This window comes from Agrilus planipennis, unplaced genomic scaffold (assembly GCF_000699045.2).
Source record: "Agrilus planipennis isolate EAB-ADULT unplaced genomic scaffold, Apla_2.0 scaffold25, whole genome shotgun sequence".
NCBI lineage: Eukaryota > Metazoa > Arthropoda > Insecta > Coleoptera > Buprestidae > Agrilus > Agrilus planipennis.
The window spans coordinates 165418-176485 of NW_020439112.1; the positions used below are offsets into that span (position 1 = coordinate 165418).

General features: G+C 34.4%; 3 protein-coding genes across 4 annotated transcripts in view; 2 read left to right on the forward strand and 1 right to left on the reverse strand.

Moving 5' to 3' along the window:
• The window catches only part of LOC108738046 (papilin), a 28156-nt gene extending 24083 nt beyond the window's left edge, over positions 1-4073 (forward strand). Inside the window, exons 37-43 of the mRNA XM_025977618.1 lie at positions 303-533; positions 1228-1479; positions 1544-1768; positions 1871-2004; positions 2067-2214; positions 3146-3679; positions 3892-4073. Of these exons, the coding sequence (XP_025833403.1) occupies positions 303-533; positions 1228-1479; positions 1544-1768; positions 1871-2004; positions 2067-2214; positions 3146-3679; positions 3892-4055 (1688 nt within the window). The 3' untranslated portion in view covers positions 4056-4073. The remainder of the gene's footprint in view (positions 1-302; positions 534-1227; positions 1480-1543; positions 1769-1870; positions 2005-2066; positions 2215-3145; positions 3680-3891) is intronic.
• A 2135-nt stretch (positions 4074-6208) lies between these two features.
• LOC108739189 (electron transfer flavoprotein subunit beta) lies at positions 6209-7452 on the forward strand. The gene is made up of 5 exons (XM_018472972.1): positions 6209-6360; positions 6424-6741; positions 6794-6874; positions 6931-7071; positions 7126-7452. Exons 1-5 carry the CDS (start codon positions 6310-6312, stop codon positions 7297-7299), a joined length of 765 nt encoding a protein of 254 aa, XP_018328474.1. The 5' UTR covers positions 6209-6309; the 3' UTR covers positions 7300-7452.
• LOC108739178 (protein UBASH3A homolog) lies at positions 7399-11000 on the reverse strand. 2 transcript variants are annotated; one of them, XM_018472954.2, is made up of 8 exons: positions 10794-11000; positions 10500-10740; positions 10250-10445; positions 9998-10093; positions 9341-9519; positions 8981-9206; positions 8499-8803; positions 7399-8443 (listed from the first exon to the last, which is right to left on the reverse strand). In XM_018472954.2, the coding sequence occupies exons 1-8, from the start codon at positions 10898-10900 to the stop codon at positions 7640-7642; spliced, it is 2154 nt and encodes a 717-aa protein (XP_018328456.1). In that variant the 5' UTR covers positions 10901-11000; the 3' UTR covers positions 7399-7639. The 2 variants fall into 2 exon arrangements, with proteins under 2 accessions (XP_018328456.1, XP_018328466.1); XM_018472964.2 differs by lacking the exon at positions 9998-10093.
• Between the last annotated feature and the right edge of the window lie 68 nt (positions 11001-11068).

Consider the following 11068-nt stretch of genomic DNA (forward strand, 5'->3'; position numbering starts at 1 on the left):
TATGAAACTTTACAACCAATTAAAACATTTCACTGCATTTATGCAACTGTAATTTAAACATACCAATAATTTATAGTTCTTCCAAATTATGAATCGAATATAATTTAAACATAATGTACGCAAAAAGCTCCTCTGTTTCCAGGAAAACTCCCTGGCATTTCCTGGACTACTTAAATTCCCTGAGTTTTCCCGGTTTTCCATAAAATATTTTATAACATAATAGTACCAATTTTCGATTAAACTAAACTGCTTTAATCTTCTTAATAATCACGCAATGCTTAAAATACGATAAGTTTAAAATAAATACGCCTTTGAAAAAAATAACAAATATTTCTCAAATACAGCAATATGCCGACTACCAGTGGACGTTGGTCCTTGCGATGGCGGTTATAAACAATATTACTTTGATGACGCAAGGGGTGAATGTGTACCTTTCATTTACGGTGGTTGTGGTGGAAACTTCAACAACTTTAAAACTTTCCAAGCATGCGTAGAATTTTGTAGAGAGTTCATGGCACCAACTGAACCTCCTAGTAAGTTTGATGGGCTTATAATATGAGGGCGGTTCGAATACGAAAAAAATCCGACAGAGTCAGAATTAACATTTAGTTTTCAAAATGCTGAACTATTTTTTTAAAAGGTTTTAACATACGATGATGATAAACGACTTTGGAATAGTTTGGTAGAACAAAGTGTAACTATAGACAAAAAATATGTTACTATACTTATTGCATTTTTTTTTCTATTCGACTGCTCCTCGTACAGTTCATGCACAAAATTAACATTTTTTACAAAATAATTTGTTTAGTTATCCACAAACACTTAAAAGTTTTAGGTATACTAGGATGCTAACCCAAATAATATTTTACAAGTTATTGCAATAAATTTCTTAAAAATATAAATTAAACTAAACAAATTATTTCAATGCAAATTTTTTCAAGCTTCCTATAATAGGCTTTTATAATTGCACTTGCATTTTTTTTTTAAACGCAATCTGCACATTGGTAGTTCATTTTTTGCTTTTTTCTTAATGCATGTCCTTAAAACTTTTACTGGTAATGAAACATGACTGCAAAACCATATAAACATTTGTAAAAGAAATATTTGTACATAAATAAAAATTTTCAGAGGTTTTAAATTAGGTACGTACTAATACCTACAACTTTTTATCATTTTTTTTTAATAAATCAAAATCAAAATAATGTTTAATCCAATTGTAATTAATAGCAAATGTCAATGTGGGACAACCCCAACCCCAACCCCCCAACGACTGTCAAAGATTTTCGGACGAATGCTCGAGTCTGTTGTGCGAGTATGGATGGGAAGAGTTCGTGGACGAAGAGACTGCTTGCCGCAGGTGTAGATGTCATGACCCCTGCAGGGACGTACAGTGTGAAGAGGGCACCAGGTGTGCCGTGGACCTCAACGTGAACAGAACCGTAGAAGACGACAGAAACTTTATTCCCACTTGTAGACCAGGTACCACTTATAATGAATGATTCTCTGTTGTTTTTGTAAAATTTTTTTTTTTAATTATTCCTAGTGAATAAGGAAGGAACATGTCCACAATTGAGTGGAGAAGGCGCCAGGTGCGATCAGGAATGTAGGGACGACGCGGATTGCTCGGTAGACCTGAAGTGTTGCTCAACAGGGTGTGGAACCTCCTGTCTGGCACCCCACTCCCCAGGCTTCGAAGTTCCTGCTGAATTGGTCACCACCGGTTACAGCAACTTACCAGCTTACACCCAATCACCGATCCAGGCAGGATGTATGTCCCATTTTAGAATTTGTCTCTGTACCTCTGTTAATCCCCCTTTATAGGTCTTGAAGCGACGACTTCCTGTAACTATTCTAATTTTCTGTTCTGTAGATTATCCCCCGGTTATAGAAGAAGAAACCTTCGAACCAGAAGTAACGGCTGGCGAGGGTGATTATGCTACTCTTAAATGCTCGGTTAGGGGAAACCCAAATCCGGACATCACTTGGAAGAAAGGAAATCTTCTCGTAAGTATTGAGGGGCTGGATGATACCGGACATCTCTAATATTTGTTGTTGATCAACTATAGATTGATGGATCACAACCTCGCTTCCGCATTTTACTGGATGGGGTACTTCAAATTATCACGCTTCACAAAACTGACTCTGGTGTATACCTCTGCATCGCAAAGAATAATATGGGGGAGGTACAGCGAGAAATTAAACTTGACGTCACAGGTATTTATTTCTCATCAAATTTCTTTTTCTAAATCGGTAACAATAGTGCAATTAACATACATTGTAAATAATTAGATTAACTACAAAACAGTAGAGTTGATGTTCTGCTTTCTATACGGATAATAATGTTTACATTCTCTTCCGTAGAAAATCCTTTCTTTTTGATTTCTTACTTATTGTTTGACACGAAATTCTTTCTTTTTCCTTTTTTTATCTTGAATTATTCTTTGGATTCTTAAGCCTTATAATGTATTATTATTATCTATGCCAAACATTCTCAAAATTACACCGACATGTCACATAAGGGGGCAAGCGGAAGTTCCATAAGAAAAGCATTAGAAGATGAGGGCTTTGACCTGTTCTTTACCGATATGGGTACATTTCACACGTATTGGATCATCACCTCCATTAAAAATTTAAGAAGTATACAATAGAAATTTACATTGGTTTTCTTTTGTATGGGATTCTGAACAATTTCTTCTCATGACTTCTTTTGATTCTATTCGACATCGACACCGCAAATACGAATAACTAACGTCGTTGCACGCACCAAGACCATACAAGTGCAGTAAACTGATCGACCCATCGCAATCTCTTCCCTATTCGGGTCGGATGGTGAACGCCAAGCCTGCAAATTTTCGGCGGACATCACTGTTGTCTTGGCAAATATCTGTCATATCTAACATCGCAGATGTCTAATGTTTAGATCCTAGTTTAGCATTCGAGAGAACATCGACCATCTATTTTCCTTAGTTCATATTTTTCTGTTGTTCCCTTGCATACTGCCTGTTACTTTCCACCCTACCAACCACATTGTACCGCAATGTAGATTGATGAAACACAAAAAACTGCTTTTAGTTTTGTTAAATTTTATTGCTGTAGATTAATTCTTAAAAGTTTCTGTAGTCACTAACACTAACAAAACTAACAGATGGTGTAGCTCATCCGACGTCCATAATAAACGATGAGAAGTCGGACGTGGTGGTGGCATTAGGGTCAAAAGCGGTCCTCAATTGTTACGCTATCGGTTACCCTATTCCCTTCGTGACCTGGTGGAAAGACAATAACCTGGTTCCTATGCACACGAACGAATTCGCTGGCGGTACCGGCGACTTCTCCTTACTCATACAATCAGTACAACTCTCAAACCTGGGGGTGTACACGTGCCAAGCCTACAACGGTATAGGCAAAGCAACCAGCTGGGCGGTAACTGTCCAAGCATTAGGGCCCGTTTACAGTACTAGACCAGAAGACGAACAATACATGAAATATGTCATTCCGGCACCAGAACCATCGACTACCACCGAAAGACCTCGATTTCAAAGACCAGTTTATTATCCCAGGCCCATACCTACACCTGAACCATACATCCCGCCACCTTATGAGGAACCCTCTCCTGATATAACCGGCAATGACATAGCACCCCAACTTCCACCTGTTATGGAACCTTCTCAAGGATACACGGGTAATTAACAAAAAGCATGAAGTAACGCTTTTTAGCTCTTTCTGTGTAGTGTAAATTTTGCTTATGTAGCCTTAAATATTTAGTTGTGAATGTTTTGGTATACATTATGGTTGAAACATGTAAACTATTGATTAACATTAACATTTGTTGAAAGCAAAACCAAAATTAAATGAAATTTTTGCCTCTTCGTAATTAATAGAATTTATATTTAGTGCCTGTAAGGACTAACGTCACATCCGAAAAACAACATTTCCCGTTAGGAAGTGATGTTACCCTAAATTGCAACGTGGAAGGTTACCCTGTTCCGCAAGTACAATGGTACAAAGATGGTCAGCCCATTCAGCAAACGGACAAACTTTATATTTCCGGTAAGTAATTCAAAATTTTTAAAACACTGTGCACATATACGTTTCCGGTAGGTACATATACAGTGGGGATCTAAATGTACATTCCCCAAAAATTAATGGGTCAAAAGGATTCAAAAGGGAGGGAAAGGGAGAGATAGTGAAATAAAGATGGTATAAAACCATTTTTAAAAAAACTTTTCAAACCCCTTAATCTCTTAATCTAAACCATAAATACCAACATAAGATCATAATCTAGACTTTTAAAACTTTTGTAAACGTAACCCCATAACCAGGAGCACAGTAGTCAATGCTATTAGATTAATTAATATGTATATAAATTACCACTGCGACATAAATTTCTTTATCACGTTGAATAGCAACCCCCTCCCACCGGATAGTAGTCGTTAAAAAACTTACGTTATAGAGTCATGGGGATTAAGAAGTTGAAAGTGGTAGGTATTTATGGTTTAAGTCAAGGGGATAAAGAATTCAAAATACTATAGGTTGTAGGGTTGCGAGGTTTAAATTACGTGGAATAGCTTTCCCCCTCCCGGATTATGGTGGTTAAAAAGCTTACGCTATAGGATCATGGGGATTAACAAGTTTATTAAGGTGATAGGTATTTATGGTTTAGGTCAAGGGGTTAAAGAANGTAAATTAATATGTAGTAAAAAGTTTGTGCAATGAAATCATGTATATAAGTTTAAATTTTAAGGTATTTACAATCCAAGAAGTTTTGTAAACTGCTACATTTGCGATTGTTAAAATAAAATTTTGTATAGTGCATACTTTTTATTTTCGTAGTAGGTAGGTAGTTACCTATTATAGTTTAATTTATTGTATTTGCCAAGCTCATATGTATATCCCTCAACTTTTAGCGATTGTTTTGGTAAAGCTCCTGCATCGTAGCTTTCTCGAAAACAACGTTTTTTATGCATGAAAACATCAGAGTTGGGGAGATGGTTTAAAGAATTATTTTTTGTAAATGAAAAGTTTGATATTATATTAAGGTTGGATTCGGTTAGTTAGTGTGATAAAGAAATTAACGTGACCCAACCCTATACTAGCTTACCCTACTTGAAAAACTAACAAAAAATTCACAAAAATGAAATTAAACACTTTCCCCTTATTTTTTTTGTGTATCTCTTTCATAATTCAATCGTTTTGGGCCATTTCCAACAAAAAATAGGTATGTTTTCGTAAATGTAATAATGCAGAATATTTACCGAACAAAATATTAAACATTAGACAAATTCGCCATTTTCCCAGCAAACGGCATCCATTTCAACAAGCACCTACATATGTGCCTGAATATCTACATTATTATACAAATTATGCGAATTGATTTTCAACAGTTTCATCAGAACTCAATTAAATAACTATCTTATAAGAGTAATAAAGCAAAAATTTACATCACAACCAAATGAATCGATAGCTATTAACAGTATTTAAGTACAAACACATACCGGCTCTTTGGCATCACATGGCTTGCTTTCCGCGCTTTTGACTGCATTTTGGCAACGCTAAAGTTATTTAAAAGTCACGCACTTATTCCTACTTTAAGTACTTTAAACACGAGTATTTATGATGTCATAGAAACTACACAATAAATAAAAACGGTACCCCGTACACGTGCACGCCAAGAAATACTATTCGAATCTGCTACGATAAATGCTGCTCACTTTTTTATGCAATTTTTAGTTAGATAAATGGCACTTGTAGTAGGTACCACATGAAGGACATAAATTCACTAAATCAGATAATCACAGTTTAAATCAGACTAAATAGTAGCGCCCCAAGTGGCCGTTGCTACAAACTATCTATAATTTATAAGCGATCTAATAAAAGTACATTCTCATAAAACACCCTGTACATATTACAATTATGCATATCTAAGTATGCTTTACTCGTTTTATTTGCATATAATATAAAAGTAATTGTAAAAAATAGATATTCTTTAAGCTAAACTCCTAGCAATTATAGGTACTTAATAAAATAAATTAGTTCATAAAAATTAACAAAGAATTAACTACATTTATTGGATATTGAAAAGCAATTCTAATGTTTATTATATTAATCAGTCCATATAAAGTAATTTTAAAATTTTTTCCTCAATCTATTTCGATCCACTGCATATAGGAACAAAGTTCAAAGTAGTTCAAAAGTCCAAAGTCCTTTCATCAGTCAATATTTTAATGTAGTAAACAATAGGGTATAAGTAATATTTTTTTGATTTTTATAATCCTATTGATCTTTTATCGTTTTTATTAAGTAATTTTAAAGATGGCTCGTATATTAGTTGGAGTTAAGCGTGTAATAGACTATGCAGTAAAGGTAAACAATGAAATATTTGTCAAATTTGCATAGTGAGGTTATTATTCATTATATTTTTTTCAGATAAGAGTAAAGCCAGATAAAACGGGTGTAGTTACAGATGGGGTAAAACATTCTATGAACCCATTTGATGAAATTGCAGTGGAGGAGGCTGTTAGATTAAAAGAGAAAAAGATTGCTTCCGAAATAATTGCTGTATCTTGTGGTCCAGCTCAGTCTCAAGATGTCATTAGAACTGCTCTAGCGATGGGTGTAGATAAAGGGATCCATGTGGAGGTGTCTGGAAAAGAATATGAAACTTTACAACCAATTCATGTTTCTAAAATTTTAGCTAAAATTGCACAAAATGAAAAATGTGACATGGTTATACTTGGAAAGCAGGTTCTGATCACTGTTTAACAATTATACCTTATTTATAATAAAAATATTTTAGGCAATAGATGATGATGCTAATCAAACAGCTCAAATGACTGCTGCTGTATTAGATTGGCCACAAGCTGTTTTTGCTTCAAAGGTATAAAAGACCCATATGTAGCATTAGTTTTTTCAAAGGCTCCAACTCCTTTTTAGATTGAAAAGGGGGAAAATGAAATCACAGTTACAAGAGAAATTGATGGTGGATTAGAAACAATAAAATGTAAACTTCCAGCGGTAATTAGTGCAGATCTTAGATTAAATGAACCCAGATATGCAACACTACCAAATATTATGGTAATTTATTTCTTATTAAAAAGCATAAAATCGCCAAAATAATTTCTTCCTTAGAAAGCCAAAAAGAAGCCAATTACAAAAACCACTCCTAAAGACTTAGGGGTAGATGTAGCACCAAGAATTAAAATTGTAAGTGTCGAAGACCCTCCTGTACGGCAAGCTGGAGTTATTTTACCTGATGTGGATGCACTTGTGGCAAAACTGAAAGAAGGGGGACATGTGCCTTGAAACACTTTAGTATTTAAGTTAATGCAAATTTACAAACCTTTTTTTTTGAACATTTGATAAAAGAAGCTCAAAAAATATTTAAGAATGACTGTACATGGAAAAACTGATTATACTTTTTTTTATTAGAATCAATAAATAAATTTAAATATTTAACATTTACAACAGTCAATTCATTATTTGAAGCTAATTTGTACCTAAATAAATTGTAGGGCGCAGTTCATTTTCGCAAAAATAATGCATATTATTAAACAAGTGGTTTCTTTGGTGTGATAGGAATGTGATCATTTGTCCTGTTTAATTATTTTCTATAATAAGTATCAAGCCATTTAAAAAGCGAATGTTACTGATGCCACAGTTTCCAATCAAACCTTTGATTATTTGAGTGCATAATAGGTGGTAGAGGGGGCTCAACATGTTCCCAATTCTCGCCCTTATTTTCTACAACTGTCACACTACAATACGGCACTTTAGGCAATAATTTCGACATTTCGTTCGATGACCGAGGTTTTCCACCGATCAATTCTCTTGTACACACATCCAGAGTGGCTGCGTGCCCCACAAAGAACACGTCGCCCAGTGAGTGTGTCTCTAAAACCTTTTTTGTAACGAAGGAGCTTCTAGTATAAAAGCTTTCGCATGTTTCTCTCCTTTCCGCAAGTTCTTCCATAGGAACAAATGGTTTGTATTCCACATCGATATTATAACCGAAATTGATCAATTCATTGGGTGTTAACCATTCTGGTAATCCTTCAGGATACCAGACAAGCCACTCAAACAATCCGGGTTCAATTTTCATTTTAATATCCTCTCTACCAAGGCCCCTTAGAACTTCAGCACACGTCTGCACGCACCTAAAGGACGGAGAGCAATATACATGATGTATATTAGAATCAGAGTCTCTAAGGGCTTCCCCAACTAGCCTAGCCTGATAAAGCCCAATCTGCGTCAAAGGCGAGTCCTTTTTGTAGGCTGTAGGGCCAGTTTTTCGTTCAGGAAGAACCACGGGCATATTCAAATCTTTTCGAATATATCTCCCTTCTTCGTCAAAACAATAGGGTATCCAAGTGCCGAATGTAAAATCCACGCGCTCACCATGACGCATTACAAACAATCTTCTTCGAGTACTTATATCTAATATCTGGACCTACAAAGACTCCATTAATAGTTAATTACTTGATTGTATGCTGTGTTTAGCTTACTTCGTCTTTAAAACACTCAACGTCCTTATTTTCTATTGCTTCGGATTCGGTTTGTTCAGCTGTTTCTAGATTTTCTGGTTCGATCGGACTACTTGTAATGTTTAATTCAGGTGAGTTACTTTTTGGGAGTGCAGCATCGACTGCATCCCCATTTGAAATGTTTTTATCAAGAGATTTAAAAGTCTGCATATCAGAAGAAGATTTCACTTGGTATGATTCAGATAAACTTTGTTTTAAAGGAGGATGGTGTTTCTGAGATTCCTTTTGACTAGCAGATCTACCACCAATTGTATTAGCTGAATTCTCTACAAGAAGCACAGAAATTATGGCTAGAAACAAAATGACTTGCGAAACTTAAAATTGATAAGTGTTATCTTATCTTCACAGAATAGAGACTGTGATAATCAAATAAATGAAGAAAGAGAGACACCCAAATTACCACAATAAACTTTATCAAGTGGTATTTATTTTGTCTAATTTACCTGAAGGATTATTAAGTGATACTTTTCGATGAAGCGTCCAAGCGTCAGATTCTGCTGTCCTTTCGGTATAACTTACAGGTAAAAGTCCAGTACACCCTGTTAACCAAGATGTGCCTTCAACCCAACCATCTGGAGAATTTGCAACAGCTTCCGCACTTAAATATACATAATCGCCCGTCCTTAACTCCAACTCATCACATTCAGCATGAGTGTAGGGATGTACGACCTTAAAAACATCCGTAGTTTACACTTTACACATCTTAATACAATAATAAATAACTCCAGTAATTTAAACTAATTTAAAAGAGATAAATGCGTAATAAAAGCTATACTAATAATGATAAAGAAATGGAAACAAACCTTGTGAACTTGCTTTCCATTTACTCTTGGATCTCTTGAATACAAACGAAGTTCCCAACCAGATGATAATGTTGGATCTAATGTATCAACTAATGCCTTTAACTGGGAATATTGTGTGTTTGGAAATTGATATGCCAAAGTTAAATGCAACGATTTAACATGTGGTTCTAAGCTTATTGCTAAAAATATTACTCATAATTGGTTTTCTTTTGTAACATATTTTAACAAAAAAACAACACTGACAACACGCACAAAACTATTTTCTATATTAATATACTGGTACTGGGAATATGTAGAAAAAGTACCCTATTCTAAACAACTGTTTAAGGAGGAATTGAAGCTAATTACACAGCGCCATATTTTGTAAAATTTTCATAATACTTTAGAGACAATTTTAATTGAAAAATACATCCCACTATTTTTATTAATGTTAGTAAATAATAAAATTGTGCTAGCTTTATCAAAAACAACATATATGTAAGATACTTTTAATATTGTATGTTAGATATATTTAATTAAAATGCTGAACAAAACTAAACTATATATAGATATTTTAAACATAGCTAATTTTTCAATTCTTCCTTAATAAATGTTAGTAACGACCAACCAAAAGAATTAAACAATAAATCAATTAGAAAGCATAAAGCAAAACCTTACATCTACTACCCCTTGGAATGCAACGTGCTGTGGTGGTTGTACACCAAGGAAAACAGGCTGTTAACGCATCAAATTGTTCATAAGTGTCACTAATAACTGCAAGGACAGACAACCTGAGGTTAAACTAATAGAAATACCCATTCTTTTAATTAAGAAGAAATAATTAAATCTACAATATACTGATGTACTATTGTTTTAGAGAAAATGTATTTGAAGCAAAAATCATATAGCAAATGGAAGACTGAAACTTACTTGCATTTGAAACTTCCTTTACATATTGCATTGCTATACGCTTCAAATAATCTGCATGGTCTTCAGCAACAAAAAAGCCCATAAAATTTGGAGAAGCATAAGTTTCAAGTTTTAGTGGTTCGTTCAATATTGCCCCCTGCCTTTCCATTACTGATTTAAGTGACATAGATAAATGTGGTGCATCAGCATCTGGTGCCTAAAAGTTTAAAAATCAGCAGATTTAACGTAATATAATTTGTGAAAATCTTACCTTAAAAAAAGATACTAAGGTAATATGTGGTGTAAAATTGTGGGCTCCATTCCATCCACAAATTTCTAACGATTTCTCCCAGAAGTTCTGAAGCTGTTCTAAAAACTCACCAAGTGGGCAAGCATATAATATGTATTCTCTTGGAGAAGTATCATCAAGAAGGGGATCATTAACATGTGCTAAAAGCCAGTCTGAGGCTAATTGAACTCCTCTATTTCCTGTAGCTGCTAATGCTTTTTCTCTACAAGGATACAATATTAAAGAATACTAAAACGTAATTAATTTAAAACTTACGCTCTGTGCTTCGGAAACCCCATTTGAAGTAGAATTTGTAGAGGGGTCAAATGTTGTTTGGAAATTTTCGTGGGTGTAGGATTTCTTCTCGGTGGCAATGTGGCCATGGTAATTAATTTATAATATAAAATGTATGCACAAAATAGCGAAACTATTTTTTATAATCAAACCTACAATTTTTTGACATTTAAATTATTCGAAATGTAAATAATAATATTTCAAATTTGATTTAATGACATTTAGAGAAGGAAGTGTATCATGCACCGCATCACTTT